This window comes from Thunnus maccoyii, chromosome 12 (genome assembly GCF_910596095.1).
Source record: "Thunnus maccoyii chromosome 12, fThuMac1.1, whole genome shotgun sequence".
NCBI lineage: Eukaryota > Metazoa > Chordata > Actinopteri > Scombriformes > Scombridae > Thunnus > Thunnus maccoyii.
The window spans coordinates 24,726,746-24,743,751 of NC_056544.1; the positions used below are offsets into that span (position 1 = coordinate 24,726,746).

Sequence of the window (17,006 nt, forward strand, 5' to 3'; positions counted from 1 at the left end):
TTTATGCATCACCGATGCTTCAGGTCAGACCCATCTGTGCGCCCTGGTGCTGCTCATCACTCTGGGACTCGGTTCAGAGCAGCAGGTCCAGGTCTCTGATGGGCTGGTGACTGAGGAGGTTTTGGAGGCAGACAACGAAAGAGACGCGATACCACTCGAATTCAAGCACGGAGACTAGACACTCATTACTTTTGTGGTAGACCTCCAACAGGTGAGAGGTGGTCCTGTTTACTGTTTACTGTTTACTAAAGGTTGTTGTGCCTTAAGAGGAAGTTGTGTGTGTGTGTGCGTGAGTGCTGTACTAGCAAACGCTGTTGTGTTGCATGCGCGTATGAAGCGCGTGCATAGGCCCATGCTTGTCTGGTGGGAGGGGCTTATAACAGGCTGCAGGAGGAGTATTTTAATTCTGGCTTTTTTGTTGTTGTTGTTGTTTTTTTGTCTTTTCCAGAAAACTGCCTACCCAGGCTTTTAAATCCCATATTTGACTGCATAAACGGAAATATGCTGCATAGACATCACTGATGTCAGGAAATCTAATCTCACAGGTGATGTGTGAACCAAAATGTATTAAATGGCAATGAATAAACATTCACTTTTTGTCATTCATTCAATTTCTTATTCTGCTTGGAGGGTAAAATAAGTGAGGTTTATGGTAAGAATTCATATTACTGTAGGTATGAGTGAATTTGCATTTCTCCGTGTCCCTACATTGGTATGCATATGCATGTTTGTGCGTGTGCGATCCCGTCTAGGTACGCATGTATCCATATTTATGCAAGTGTTATCTCCACGTACACTCATGCATGCATGCATAAGTGAGTTTCTGTGCATGTGAGCTCATGTGTCTGTGAGTGTGAGCAGGTAACCTTTGTGTCTGATGAGGTATCTGCCGAGGACGATGAGGAGGCAGAGCAGGATGAAGACGATAACAGCCACCACCCCTCCGATCACAGCGTGGTCCACCCCTGAAGAGGTCGACATGGCTGTGGGGTCTTAAGTGGAGAATAGTGGTATGGAGAGGAGAGGAGAGGAGAAAAGGAGGTCATGTAGTAAAGATAAGGAAATGGGAGTCATAATGAGAGAGAGAGAGAGGGGGGAAGAAGAGAAAGAACGAGAAAGAAAGAGACAAGCGACAGAAAACGAGGGGGAGACAGTGAGAAATCAGGGGAGAGAGGGAAAGAGAGACGGAGATTGAGAGCGGAGAGACAGGAGGGGGGGTGGCGGAGGAATATTGGTGGAAGCGGGAGACAAATGATGAAAGGAAGCAGAAACAGAGAAAGAGAGAGAAAATAATGAGGAGAGTGACAGAGAGAAAGACGGAAAGAAAAGAAAAGAATAGGGGAGCAGAGAAGACTTGTCAATATATAATACCCAGGCACAGCAGCAAACCTTCAGAAGACAAAGACAAGGGTATGAAAAAAAGCCAGGCGAAATAAAAGAGGCCACCGCGTCGCTCTCCATTAAAAACTGTTCGTGACTAACATTCAACAGGATCGTGCAGTTTACCGACCAAGTGTCAATCACTTGTAAAATCCTTGTTGGAATATACGCGGTTGATGTCGGGTGAAAACCTTTTCCCATGAGCAGTGGTGATTTCAATCTTTTCACTTTAACTGAAGGGTTTTTATGCTCCTCTATAGATTAAGAAACTTTGAGAACGCTTGATCTTGAGGAATTTAAGGCCGGATTTCCAACTGGACCTCCAGGGGCACCTAAAGCCCCTGATTCAGTTTTTGAGATAATTATTCACCCAGCCGGTAGAATCTCCAGGCATAAAGAAAGTATATTCAAGTATATTTTCTGAAAGTATATTTTATATACTATTCATGTATTTAAAATTACTTTAAAAGCTGTGTTTAACTGAAACTGCTCAAGTTCTACTACTATTATATTAAAGGCTGCACTCATGATATGTTTAAATATACTAGAAGTAACTTTTTGGACTTCCACCAAAAGTACAATGATAATTTACTTTTAGTGTATGCAAAAAAAACCACAACACACACATGGTCAATCAATCAACATGAGCACAAGTGACAGACAGTGAGCGAGATTTTGTGGTTCTTTCACTGTCGGTTTATGATGCGACGCAGCTGTCGATAACGCTGTCTGGAGTGCAATTCGATGGTAAATATGAATTTTTGAACATGTTTGTCCAGATGGATTTTCTTATGCCACCCATAATAAAAGGGTTAGAAAGAGTTATGATGAGGGAGTGAAGGCTCCTGCGTGATGAGGGTCGCTAATCTAAATATACATAGAAAAAGACATAAAATCAAATATTTCAAGTTGAAGCAGTGCATGCGAACAAACACAAGTTTAGCTTGTTAGATTGATGTTGACATATAATGGATTACTTATTTAAAGTATTACCTAAGCAAGATTTTAACGCAATACTGGTTTTAAAAGTCTTTTTGAAAATGTTCTTAATTCATTTTATAGTAATATTTTTTTTTTAAATTAAATACTGACTGTACTATACATTAATAACTATACATATTAAAGGTACAGTATTTTATCATTTATTTTTTATTGTACTTTTAAGTGTACTTATATACGTATACTTTAATAAGTGTTTTTTAAATTAAGAGCAACTTTCTATAAATATATTGTAAAAGCACATTAAATACACTAAATAAAATTGTGTGTTTGAAAATAGTAATTTTGTAACTTGTAGTAACTTTAATTAGTTGATAGTACACTTTAAATAAGTATAATAAAATACAATTTAAGTTATGCTTAAGTTAAATTATTTTATACTTTCATTATGGAAAACATACAAATTTTTCATGTGGGAAAGTTTTCAATTTATTGTGGTCAAGCTGAAAAAAAAAAGACTTGTTTTTCTAATCTCTGATAAACTGGAATTTTTTTGGAGATGCAAGTTTTTCACCCAACAGCAGAGATTTGATATTTCCCCCCTCTCAGTTTGCCTCTCTTCAGCCACATTAGCTGCATGAACCTCAGAGAAGACGGCAATCTACGCGGAAATAATTTGATACATCATTTATTTCGCCTGACTTTTCAGACTGGATCAAGTGCTGGGTGTCAACTGGGAAGTCACTCAGATAGGTACAACTCAAAAGCAGCAGTTCTCACACAGAAAAGCATACAAAGATTTTAATAAAACAGATGGAGGAATAAAATAGGAAAAGGGGGGGTAGGAAAGAGAGACTGGCTCTCACAGTTTTTGGGGTCAAACCAATGTAGAGGGCAACGATTCAACCGGTCATAAGAAGAAACAGCTACCTTACACACCCAATCAGAGGACAGGAAAGAGAGATAAAGGCACAGCAACAGCCACTGACAACTAGAGATGTAGACAAAACTGAAACTGAGGAGGGGAGGGAAGGAACACATTACAACCGGCTGCGACACCAAATGATGTGATGAACGGCCAATTTTTGGAGGAAAAAGTCACATTTGAGGCCGTTAGAGAAGTGAAAGGGCATGACAACAGCCGACCAGAGGCCAGCCGCAGACAGAGAACAGAGAGAAGGCGAGGGGGGTGGGGGGGCAGGACACACACACACACACACTGAAAGTCGAACACACACTCCTGGCCGACGTGGAGGTGAGAGGGGCATGCTGACGAGGCGAGACTGAGAATGAGCCCATAAATCCTGCTGTCAGCATCAAAGAAAAGCAGACAAGACCCAAGAACACCTCGAAGCCTGATCCATCCCCCAACACACACACACACACACACACACGCAGAAACACAAACACACAAACACGTAGAGAAACGCACACAGAGGAAGTGGAACACTGTGTAAATGACTTGTACCATTTAAGGGGTCATGCTTGTGTGTGTGTGTCTGTGTGAGATAGATGTGAGCGTGCATGTGAGAATGCGTGTGTTGTCTGCGTGAAAGAAGTTTTCGTGCGCGTGTGAGTGAGTTCGTGGTTTCAGCCTGTCTGTGTATGTATGAGAAACAACAAAGCATGTGCGTGGGCAGGATTATGAAATATTCATCCCTCCGATCTGAAGTTTAAAGTGTCCCCAGACAATTCTTGTGACAGGCAGACAGAAACAGACAGAACTACAGACAGTCGGACAGACGGACAGACAAAGAGTTAGAGACGACAAAGTCAGAAAAAACAGGTGACTGGTGGAAGTTATACCTGCAATGTTCTCTGCAGCATCTTCTCAAGTGGATGAGTAGATGGATTGTTGGATGTTTAGATTGATGGATGGATGGATGGATGGATGGTTGGTTAGATGAGTGGAGCAGTGTGTTTTTAGGGAGGTGGGGGTTCGGGGGTGTAGGGGTTAGGGATTATCAACAGGAGGAAAGAGGGAAACAAGAAAAAAAAAAGACATGAAACAGTTGTGAAACGGCCAAATGAATGCCATTTTTCCTTCATTTTGTGTCTCTTCATTTACTGGTCTTGCTGCAAATCGGTGTGTGTGTGCTTGTGTTTGCATGTGTGTGCGTGCGTGTAAAACAGACTCCCCAGTATGTTTGACTGCTCCACAATGCAAGCACAGTTTGTGTATTGAGAAAAAAAAAATAGCCAAGTAGTAACTTGAATGGTGTTTGTCTTTCCACTCCGTTACTAAGCCTCTTACATCTCTTTCTGTTCCCAAGTGTGTGTGTACAAGTGTGTAACTCAGATGGTTTTACCTGTGAAAGTGTAAACTCCATTCAGCCGGACGGAAACTGAGGGAGTAAGGGAGGAGGCGGGGGAGGAGTAGGAGGGAGTGGCAGTGAAGGGTGCGCTGTTTGCGGAGGAGGAGGCGGGAGTTGTGAAGGAGGAGGGAGAGGAGTCTGGAGCGGATGGCAGGTCGGGGAAGAGGGCGTTGGAGAGGGTGGTGGTGGAGGAGGAGGGTTGGGCGCTGGCGGTCAACACATCAGCCGCGGAAGGGGTGGAAGGGGTGGAAGGAGAGGAGGTGGAGGCGGAGTCGAGGTCAGGAGGGGAGGGGGAGTAATTGGGATCGGAGCCGGAGCCGGAGAAAATGTCAGAAGAAGTGTCTGGGAGGGAGGAGGATGGAGGGATAGAAGGAGAGGTTGGAGAGTCGAGGGAGGGGAAGGTGGAGTCCGGGGAATCTGGGTCCATGAGACCTTTGGATGAGGAGGTGGATGAGGAAGATGAGGCATAGGAGGAGTGGTGAGGAGCAAGCAAAGCGCAAAAATGGCCATGGATCGAACCAACGGGACACATGAAAGCGAAGGGAGAGAAGCGCAAGAACGAGCGAAGCGGTTGGATGGTAAGCGGTGGCGGTGGTAATGGTAGCGCGGTTTGGATGAGAAAAAACAAAACAAAACAAACAAAAATAGGAGGAAAAAAAAATGAAAGAAAATCAGAAGAGAAAAAAGATGGAAGAAATACAAGCAAAGCCACAACAAACGACAAAAGAAAAAAAAAAAACGTGATGAAGAAACGTAAAAGAAGAAGACATCCTCTTTCTCTACATCAGACCCTCTTCTCTCCTTGTCTTCTCCACCACACATCTCTCTTTTTGTTTTTCCATCCCTCTTTTTGCTTTTCCTCGTTACCTTGCACCAGGAGTGTGTACTCCCCCTGGCTCTGTCCGATGCCGTTGTCGGCGCGGCAGAGGTAGACGCCATTATCTGATTTGTTGAGCATCTCAAAGCGCAATAAAGCACCGTCGACTTTGGCCAGTTGGGGGAGCTCTCCATCCTTCTTCTCCCACGTGAAGGAGATGGGCCTGAGAAGGAGAGGGGAGGAAAAAGAGATACAGAAAGAATGAGAGTCCTGAGTTGAACTGTAAACACTCTGCACATGTTCTAAAAAAGCAAACTAAAAGTAAAAATCAAAAGAAAGACGGAGTGATGACAAGAGAAGGGAGTTGTGACAAGTGCTGTAGAAGAAAGAGAAAAGATGCAACGATAAAAGGGTGAAGTAGGGAGGGAAAGAAAAGAAGAAAAAGGTTAGAGGAGAGCGGAGGCTGGGAGGAACGAAGACGGAAAACAAAGAGCTAGAGCAAGAGCAAACAAATTACAGAAAGAGATGGATGTTAGTCAAAAAAAAAATACAGGAGGGACTAAAGGAGAAGATGAAAGATGGAAAGAGGGAGTTGTTGCGGCAGACTGTAAAAGAGTTGAGAGTGGGAAAGGGAGAGATGAAGAGAACGGTGGAAAGAAGGATGGGATTGGGAGGACTGCCACAGTTTGAAGAAGAGAAGGGATTAAAAGAGATGGAGGGAGAAGAAGAAGACAACAGAACGAAGATCAGCATTTCAAATCAGCCAGCGTTAAAAAATCCATTCTGCATAACAGATTGTGTATGAGAGAGATAGCGAGACGTGCCTTGATAAAAGAATCAATTATGTAAATGTGTGAGTCCTTAAGCGCTGTACAGTAATTACAATGACGGGGAGTCTGAGTCGGGGACAGACCTGAATGTGTTGGACTGATTAATCACTCCTCCAAATGGGAACAAACCCTCAACAAAACCTAAAGGTGCAATCTGTAAATTCACTGTGGTGGTCAAGTGGCTTTACAGTGACTGTTAAATGCAGGAGGAGCCCAGCTCTTACACCAAGCTCCATTAGATTTTCACTAATATTTTAGAATTATTTAAATTTAGTTTTATGTTTCTGAGAGGCAAAAACCTACAACAAGTTCTGTTGTTGCTGCCGGGCAAAACATTGTCTGCTTCCTTGACACCTGCGGCTGAGCTAACACATGGGAGACTGTGGACTTACTGAAAAGCTTAAAGTTGGGAATACGTGTCATTTTAAGAGTATAAATCCTAACAACATTGAAAAAAAACCTCATGTGTCCAGTCTCGAGGCAAATAAAAATTCAACCATAAAGTATTTAAAACAAACGTGTCCTCACTGTGTTTGGCTACATCGTCTGGTTACCTGCTATAAAATGTAATCAGCTGTTGTATTACACCGCCTCCAAATGATAGATAATATGCAATTAACTGAACAATTAACTTCACATTTAGAAGGCTGTAACTGGTGTAGTGTTATTAAACATAATGCTCAAAAGGCAATCTCTATTTTACAGCAGGTAGTTTAAGAGCACAAAGCTGGATTGGTCAGATGTTCCTTTTTTTCAGACCATGCTGATAATTCCCGTCATGCATGTCTAAATCCTTGTCTTTTATACTTGGCTATGAGCTCTGCTGAGGTGGAAACTTTTCAATTAGTATGCATGCATTAGTAAACACTACACAAAAGTCATGATGTGCTTGAAGACATTCTGTACTGCAATTATGGATACTTTGGTGGAACTTATTCCTCTCTCCTACAGCTGTAATCATTATCATGGTAAAGAAAGAGCTTTTGGGTGTTTTTTGCTAAATTATTCATATAAGATTAGCTGAATTATGCTAATGTCTAAAATCTCAGTGATCCAACTTTTTATTTCTACCAAAAGTATCTGTCATCTCATCAGTGTTTTTCTACAGTAAGAGATTATCAAAGGATAAGGCCGGTGTTATTCTATGTTTTACTCATTTTCAAAAAACTAAATCATCAATGCGTCAGTTCAGCTCTTACTTTAAGACTTCACTACCCTGTCTGTGGCACTACCCCCATGCCTTATTGTTTCTCCTGAAGATGAAAATCTTTAGAAAGTTTTACATTTTTTTTTATAAGCCTAGCAACTTCCCAAAATCAGCTGGGCTACACAGAATTTAGCAAATGTCTTACAAACAGGAGTAAATAGTGCTTTTCTGGGGACTATTTTGAGCTGCGGATGAATACTCATTTGGCTTTCTAGTGAGTATTTACAGCACCAGGATGCTGTATGTGGGATTGACTCAAAATAAACTTAAGTGCTCACGTCCACTGTAATGCAACATGTCACTAAATGCAACAGTATGGCTTATTGATGTCTTTTTGTACAACAACGGAAGCTCTTTTGGCACAGAGAAATATGCTACGTCAGGCTTTGCAAAAGCCGTAGGATCAATTAACTGTAGTTTTAGTCTTTTCATGGGATTTGCTGATAAAAATGTAGAACACCACAACAAAAGCTTTATCCTTTAAGGAGTTACAGGTTACAGATTACTGTAATCCTGTTACATGTCACCTGCTGTTTTCTAACCGTGGCCATGACCTTGTACACATAAGGCAGCTTGCACGCGATAGGTCAAAGTTATGCAAGGCTTTTTAGCTGTAAATGTGTTAAGCGAACAGTCTTGGAGTGTTTAACCTGGTTAAATTACTTCTAGAGCAGAAATGCGATGCGACTGTGAGCACTCCTGGGCCGTGCTGATCAAATAGATGAAGAATATAACAGAATGTAGAGCACAAATTCCTTTCTCTTCTATTAGAGACCTCTAGCTGCCAGGCGTCAAGGAAACACGGTATAGAATTTGATACGGTGAATTATTCTTTTGAACCTGACAGGATGTGACCACAGACGGAGAAGTCTTGTGTATTATGGAATGGAGTGTGACGTTCATTGAGTTTGATTGGGGAGGGCAGCCCGAGAGGAGGAGAGGGAGCCGAGTGGTTGGGTGTGTCGGAGGAAAGGTGTCATCGCAGTGATTGGGTTTTGACTGACAGCGGCGGGGGCAACTTGTATCTGATTTGATTGGACACTAGCTCATCCACGAGCGGCGGTGCACATAACTGCTCCCTCCTCTCTCGCCCTGTCTCACACATACACACCGGCTTCCTCTTGTTTGCTCTCTCCCTCTCTCTCTCTCTCTGTCTTAGTCATTCGCTGCTTGTCACCAAATCTTTCCGTCTCCCCTCCGCCCACGCTTTTCTCCTGTCTCTCTACCTCTCGCTCTCCTGTCGGTTTGTTTTCCTTAGCTCTCTGCTTCTCCTTCCCTTGTCATTTTTGCATCGGCCTCACAGCTTCTCTCCTCTCTTCTTCTATAGCCTCGTTTTTTTTGTTTTTTTTACATACAGCCTCTGCCACTCGTCAAACGCTTTTATCTAAAGCCTCTCTGTGTATTATGAGTTAAAGATGCAGTGTATAGAATTTAGTGGCATCCAGCTTAACAGACTTGGTAGAAATTGAATATAGTATTCATTATATTCAAGTATGTTTTAATTAGTGTATAACCACCTAAAAATAAGAAGCAGTGTGTTTTCGTTACCTTAGAATGAGACCTTTATATCTTTATATCATAGGGAGTGGGTCCTCTTCCATGGAGCCCGCTATGTTGCACCGCCATGTTTCTACAGTAGCCCAGAATGGACAAACCAAACACCGGCTCTAGAGAGGACCTTTCGCGCTAAATCTTACACACTGCACCTTTAAGTACATTTTTAGAATCAGTGATCTCAGTGGGAGCTAAACCCTGAACCCTTGCACTGTCAGGGCCATTTTGAACTAAATGGACCCATTTATTACCATAGAACAAGACTATTCCTTCTATAGAACATACATCATTAAAGGGGTGCTTTCATCCACAGTGTCTAATTGTATCACAAATATATATATCTCTAGCATATGTGGTCCCCGTGGGAATTGAACCCCCCCAGCTGTGACACACTGCTCATGCCTTGCTTTTCTATAATTCATCAACTCCTTTGCTGCCTTTTAAAGCACGTACATGCAATGACAGTCTCCTCCTCCCCCGCCCCCTATCTGTTCTACCTGTCAATCACACTAACCGGCTAGTCTTATTACTAGCCACTCCTGTGATGAGCTGACAAGGGGGGAGAAAGAAGGGAGGGAGTGACAGGAAAGCAGAGTGAGATGAAGGGGAGGAAGAGGGGGAAGAAGGAGGAGGAGGAGGAGGAGGGATGGAGAGTTTAGACGGAAAAGGTGTGAGAAGAGATAGAGGAGAGTTATAGGAAAGGACAGGGAGGAAGAGGGCAGGGAGTTGTCGTGACAAGATGGAAAGGAATGAACGAGACGTGAGTGACACAGCGGCGCAGAGATACACGATGATGGAGGGATGGATGGAGGCAGAGGGCGAAGAAGAGGGGAGGAGAACGGATCGATAGGGCTGGTTGGCTGGAGGTTCATCTATAATGCAAAAAGGCTAGAGGAAAGAGTGTATTTGTGTGGGCATGATTTAAGACGGGGGTTGCAGTTTGTTTCTGTGTGTGTGTGTGTCTGTGGGTATCAGGAAAACTGTGTACACACTGTATCAGTCAACACAAGAGAGCTTGTACAAGCAGGTGCTTTCACTAAATGTGCCCATGTGTGCGTATATATACAGGTCATGTTTGAACAAGCGAGTACTTGCATGAGAAGGTGTCAGAAATTGTAACATGTTGTGATTGTATACAAGTGTGTGTGTGTGTGTAAATGAGCAGGCTGTCAGTGCTGTTACCTGCACATGAAGCATGAAAGGTGTTTTTGGATGTTTTTTTGTGTTTTGTAATTGTGTACCTGCCGTGCAATTTGACACCTTTTCGGTAACTGTGTGGGTGTGTTTACATGTGTGTCTTCTTCTTTGTACGCCTGTATAAAGAGCCTCTTAAAATCCACTGAGCCTCTCCACATGGCCGAGGTGAAAGCTTTGATTGGAGTGAGGACCGCAGCGCCCAACCTGACTTGTTCAGGCGGAGTTACTAAGTAAGAGGATATGAATGATAATCTGTTGGGTTATATTTTAAGATTTACTGAACATCAGAATCATGTCAGGAACTCACATCTGGTTCAAGTGATGGAGGCGACAGATTGCATAAGTACTGGCTGAAAGGATATGATAAAAAGGCTACAAACAAAGAAAGGAAGCAAACACAAGACATAGTCTATTGTGAACTAAACCCTGAATTAACTGTCCAGCCGAGACTCAGTTCACTAGAAAAACATCAGCATCAGTTGTTTGTTCAAATGCTTAAAACAGCCAATGTTTACGATTCCTGACAAGCTGTCTCTTTGGTCCTGCAGAGACAGTAATGACTGTCCTCTCTCAGGAGCAAAAGCCTAAAACCTTTTAGGAGCAAGGTTCGGTTGGATGGCTGGACATACAAAGTGTCAGATAGTGGCTGCATCCCCTCACCTACAGTCAACAAAGCTTTCTCTCAACCATAACCACAATCTTTCCTCAACCTTTCCCGTGTACTTTATGGAGACTGCTGCAAATCTAACTAAGCCTCAACTTTAGAAGTGGCATCAGGAAACGCTCAAATTAAATGAAATATGTTTTTGTGATAGGCATATGTGTGTTGGAAGGCACTGACAAACAATGTCGTCCTGATGCCAGATCAGAAAATGTTCTTATAGGTGGTTTTTGAAGACAATTACAAACAATCATTCAGGTATCAAAATTAGGTATGGGGGCTTCTTCTCATCTATTGTACATATATACAACAGAGTCTTTAATGAAGCTCAGTTAAGAATTATGTTTAAAGGTTCCACCTATCTCTTGAATTATGTTAATTAACTCCCACAGAGAAGAAAGCCTTAGTAATGTTACATAATTGTTGAAACATGACCATGAACACTATTTCATTTGTGTTGACAGAATTGTATAGTATAAAACATTGTTTGCACCTTAACATTTTAATTGATGGCTTAACTAACAGCATCCTTGTTAATATGATGTAACTTAAATCTGGGATTTGAAATTGGCGTCGGTGTGCAAGCGGTGTCTAGACTGCGTTTAAATAATTGACAGTGTGTATGTATACAAGCATACAAGCATACGTGGTTTGCATGAGGTGTGTGTGTGTGTGCATGTATCTTACTCAGGGTTGCTATTGCCCACACACTCAAGATAAAACTTCTCCCCCTCTCTGGGCAGATCACTCTCAGGCTGGATCTGCACGTTAGGGGAATCTGTAAGTGGAAGACAAACACACACATGCACACAGAGCATAGTTACATAACACAGGACTCATAACCGTTCAGACATGCACAAAGCACTGACTGTCTCATTCATCCCCGTCTCCGTCTACTCCCATCTGCATCCTGTAGGCGTCACCATCTCACTGCCTCCCACAATGACATAACCCCCTTACACAACGACATGACTTTCCCTGGGTAATGCAGTACCGCGGTCACGCCCACAGGGTGGCAGCACCGACACAGGCTCTGACATGGATCCATTTACAGTTTCATTTTAGATGATTACCTGCAATTCTTATCCACAGTGACTCAACTCTGGGCGAGTGCACCAGCAGAGGAAGGTTAAATTCCTGTACGGTCATTATTACATGTAGCTAATCTGAAATGACTGGTGCAGAGATCGAATTGCAGGGAAAGGGGGGGGGGGGGGGTATGTGTCTTTACTGCCAAACACAAGAGAGCAAAGCATAAATTTATAACAAAAACAGTTGGCGGTTTTAATTTCTGCAGTTTCTTTCTCCCTCACTCTCTTTCCCCAGTATCCTCTATATCCCCTCTCCTCCCCCCCTCCCCTCTCCTCTCCTCCTCCCCCCCCCCCCCCCCCATTTCCCAGTTGACTCACACGACACCCGCAGAGTCTGATCGCTCCTCTTGTCCCCCGGGGCGAGTGAGGGATGGTCGACAGCGCAGGTGATGACGGTGTTGTCGTCGCTGCGGCTCACCTCAAGGGTGAGCTCGCTGCTCACGTTGTATGTGGGTTCGTCTGGAACGGACTCCACCACGTCTGGACGCCCTGAGGTGAAGAGGGACAAGAAAAAGGAGGGGGAAGTCAAGAGGAAGGCTTCTGTATCTTAACCGGAGACTAGCCCAACACATGAAAAATACACACAAACTACGGCACGATAAAAGACTCTTGGCTATAATTAGGGTGTGTTGGTTTTATGTTGTAGAACTGTACAGAACAGCAATGACCCCCATTTGTCCCATTAAATGAAAAATGCAGTTACCTGTGACTGTGTACCTGGCCAGTTAACTTGTGCCCCTGGGTGTTTTGTTCTGCAATCTATCATTATATGCCACATATATTGTACGTCTAACGTTGCATTTCCACCTATTTTTATAGCAATATCATACTTTTTCTCTCCCAAAAAGGATTTTTCTGCTGACTCATTCAGTGATGTATACAAATCCTATACCCTATAAAATGTCATCACAGATTTTAGGGCGACCCAGCCACCTTGTCCATTCATATAAAATCCGGAGGCCTGTGTTCATCTTAAAGATAGCAGCAGTAACCTGAGGTCTGAGGCGTGTATTTCTGCCAAAAATCTGTATGTGCTGAAATGATTAGTCAATTGATGAATCAACAGAAAATTAATCAAAAACTATTTTTTATAATTGATGATTGTTTAAAGTCAGTAATCAAGCTAAACCGACAAACATTAGTTCATTACAGCTTCTCAAATGTGAGTATTTGTTGCATTTCTCTGTTTTATATCGTACATTGAATTATCTTTGGCTTTTTAGATTGCTGGTCAGAAAAAAACAGGAAATAACTATTAGTTGCAGCCCTACACTTGTTCCATTTTGCAAAGTGCTGTGATTGTGGTTGAATTTACTTCCTAAGAGGCTATAAATGACAAACTCCAGACTCCAGTTTTTTTTCTATGAAATCCTCTCAATCGCACATCCTGCCCAAACATCCTCATTCATAAGGAAACAAAACAAAACAAAAAAAAAAAAAAACAGTCTCAAAGCTACTTCATGTGATCCTCAGAGCTGCAAAAGTCAACGCAGCATGTTGGCAGCTGGAAATGGTAGTGAGAGTTAACTGAAATGTTCACTCCTCAGTACCAGAACCCCTGTAATGGAACATCAGTAAACTGCACACAGCACGCTCATGTTTACTAACCAGGCCAGTCTGTGATGTTTCACGCCGAAGGACACCAAAGGGACTAGAGAGGCTAAAGATCTAATGTTGCTACGTCCAGCTTTCTTTGGACTTCTTTGCTCACTGTTGCTTAGGAGACAGCTTGCATTTCACATGATGTGATCCGACTCTGTGGACAAAGAGGCAACTGTACCCAGGAACAGAGTGAACATCTGTTGCGACCATATTTTGTTAAATTAGACTGATAAAAACAGGCCTGTTTTGATTTGATTTTTTTAAAACCCCGCTTTGTGTAAGTTTAAAGTAACAATATGAGCATCTTTTCAAACAGTATAGACCCTTTTTCCATTTCCTGTTCTTTCCCTTTCTTTCCTTTAGAAGAAGAAGAACTGGGTGTGAGGTGTGAGCGCAGAACAGTTAGACAAAGTATGAAAGCATAAACACAGTGGAGACTGTCATCCGGAGATCGTGCTCCATTGAGAGAAAAAATATCAAACTGGGTGGTCAGACCGTGAAAGTGGTTGGTGAATGTTGGAAAGTGGACCAGAACCTTATCACTTTCCCCTGCATGGAGTGACAGACACACACACACACACACACACACACACACAAACACACATAAATACATACACACATAAGCATGGGCGCATGTAGGTCAAGCTCATGAATAACATATACTGTACACAGAGGAGACAGAGATAGTGACAGGAAAGCAGATTGGAAAACACACACTTGCACACACACACACACACACACACACACACAGACGTTTCGCTCTATCTCACTCTTCCTCTTTCTCTAACACACAAATATTACAGATCCCTCCTCCTCTTCCTCCTCCTCCTCCTCCTTCCACCCCCTCCAGAGAACTCTTCAAATACCACTGAATCTAATGCCATCTCTCTTTTTATTACCATAACCATTCCTCTGACCCACGGAGAAAATTAGTTTACTTTCTAGGTGCATTTCAATAATCCTACGCCACTCAGAGGAGTCTTTTCGTCACTGTCTGTCTCTTTCACTACCGTCTCTCTTACTCTATACACACACAAATACGGACAGAATATAGCCTTTATTAAAGACCATGGATCTCTAATACCAGACTTGGGAACGAAGATATCCCGTTTGTTTACTCACTGACTCTTGGGTGCAGTATTTTCACAATCGTACAATTGAGTTTTAACACGTTTTTCAGGCCCAAGGGGTCACGGAACTGACTCAACACATTCATTACGGAAAAAAAATCATACGCAGTCAGTTTAAGTGTCTCTCCCAAGACAGCAGTGATGCACATTTACTCATAATTCACATTTCCACAGTTCATTATTAGATAATCAGGGTAGATTTGCATGTCAGCTGCTGCAAGCGGAGCAATAAGGAAATTGGACTGGAAACAGCAATAACAGGTTATGTTGCACTGGGTTACCTACAAACTAACAGATTCTACCTCTTAAAGAGGATATTTCACATTATATTTTTTGTGCTATATACAAAATCACATTCTTTATGCCGTATTGTTTTAATACAGGTGATTTTCCAACAGTACACATACTGTGTGGAAGAAACGCTTTTGCTGCTCAAAACTATCTTGTATGCATTTCCTTGTAAGGTCAGTTAAGCCAAATTCTGTGGCCCCTCATCAAGCCTGACGAAACAGCCAAGACTTTGAGATATATATCATTTGCTAACCCGCGCAACTCTGTTGGAAGTTGCTGCGCCAAGCAGAAAAAAACAGAACAATAGCTGACCTGCTTTTTTTCCCACTGAGAATAATGACAGTGGTCAGAAGTCAAGGCAGCTGATATCAAAATATTTTTCAGAGTGAGATTAATTATAAATGGCCATAAGTGACTAATTACTGTATCATCACCTAAGCTAAGGACTAGCTTTGTACTATTCTCTGACATCGCCTATCCTCCCTCCTACCTCCATGGACTCCACGCACCTTCAGCACAAGGCCAGCCGCAGCCTCAGGACCTGGTGGCGATTATTATTATTATCATTATGTGGCAAAAGTGCCCTGAGAGTTGTCGCTATCCATGCTAACTAAAACTGACTGATGCAATAGTGATGGTCGATGTGTCAATCTGTGTCTGTCCCTTCCCAGCAATAACATCTTTTTCCAGAAATAGCACCTCTGCCTGTATAATCCACAACACACAGTCGTGGACAAGAAACTATTTATTTGGCAGAGAGTTGTTCCAAAGAAAACTGTTAAGAGGTCTGTGGATTATCCTGAGTAACAGGAACACTATTTCTGGAAACAGATATTGCTGTTGAATGTAATTTTTCAATGCTGTGAGCACTACAAACAGATATGTTAAACCATAGACAAATCTTCAGTCATTTGCATAATTTACTTGTAATTTGGGTGAATTGATATATATGCATTGCTAAAAGTGCTACCACATCTAAACACAATCTTTATCTAAACACAGTACCTGGAGTTTAGGTTTTCATATCATCACCTTCAGTTAATTTGTACCATCAGTTTATGATGTTATTGCCTTATCACATTCACTAGTATTCGTTAAAAAGTTCACATCAGTTCACTAAAATACCAAATCATTACAAAAACATACCATATCGTCAAAGTTATGTTTTTAATGACTGATGAATCATTAAAAATAAATATGAATATTCAATTATATTTTTTTCTACATTGGTGGAAGTGTGCGCGCCGTTCTTTAATATTTAAACTCGACTATGCAGCACCTGCTTAAAATTTCATGGGATGCCCGTACTTTTCTATGAAACTCCTATTCCTCGAATAAAAAGGTGGGCAATCGGCACATCCTTAAGACTAACTTTCCCCAAGGTGGTGATGCGATGCAGATGAAGCGCTGGTGTTACTGATGTTTAAACCCTCGAGCGTACAATCCACCATAAAATAATCATATTAGGAGAATCAAACAACTGGATGCAGCAATTACTGCGTCCAGCGTGTTTGGGCCTTTAAGGCTGTGGAAGAATGCTTGTGGCCATAGTTCTGGATTAAAGCTGAAACAATTACTCATTGAATCGATTACTGGATGGAACGAAAAACACTTTTTCAGCCAGTGTTTTTTAATGCAGAATCAGCTGTGACATCTTTAGAGACATGACAAAGTTTTGAAATACAATAGATCAGACTACTTGAATCATAATAGTCGCCGGAGCCAAAGAAAGTCTAAATTGTCATTTTTTTAATGTGGAAAATCACCTGATGCAGTAAATACTAATAAAATATTCATAATGTTTTGCAGTCTATACTTTGTCCTCAACAAAGTGTATCAACAAACTTAGTCAGTGTATAATTTTGAGATATTTACCAAGTAAAAATGGCAATTGTTAGCTGAGTTCTGGTTAAATGTGAGGATTTGCAGCTCTTATCTGTTTCATATCACTGTACTGTTATTCAGATAAAAATCAAACTGAAGACCTTCTCA

At 42.0% G+C, this 17,006-nt stretch overlaps 1 protein-coding gene across 7 annotated transcripts in view; it reads right to left on the bottom strand.

Annotated features, from left to right (window-relative positions):
• cadm3 (cell adhesion molecule 3) overlaps positions 1–17,006 on the bottom strand; it is a 92,515-nt gene that overhangs the window by 6,783 nt on the left and 68,726 nt on the right. For 5 of the 7 annotated variants that reach the window (XM_042429601.1, XM_042429605.1, XM_042429602.1 and 2 more), the window contains exons 6-10: positions 12,310–12,480; positions 11,588–11,678; positions 5,502–5,674; positions 4,126–4,146; positions 867–992 (exon numbers count right to left, since the gene is read on the bottom strand). In XM_042429601.1, coding sequence (XP_042285535.1) covers positions 867–992; positions 4,126–4,146; positions 5,502–5,674; positions 11,588–11,678; positions 12,310–12,480 — 582 coding nt within the window. Of the gene's footprint in view, positions 1–866; positions 993–4,125; positions 4,147–4,628; positions 5,052–5,501; positions 5,675–11,587; positions 11,679–12,309; positions 12,481–17,006 lie in introns of all 7 variants that reach the window. The other 2 variants (XM_042429607.1, XM_042429606.1) reach the window with 2 other exon arrangements.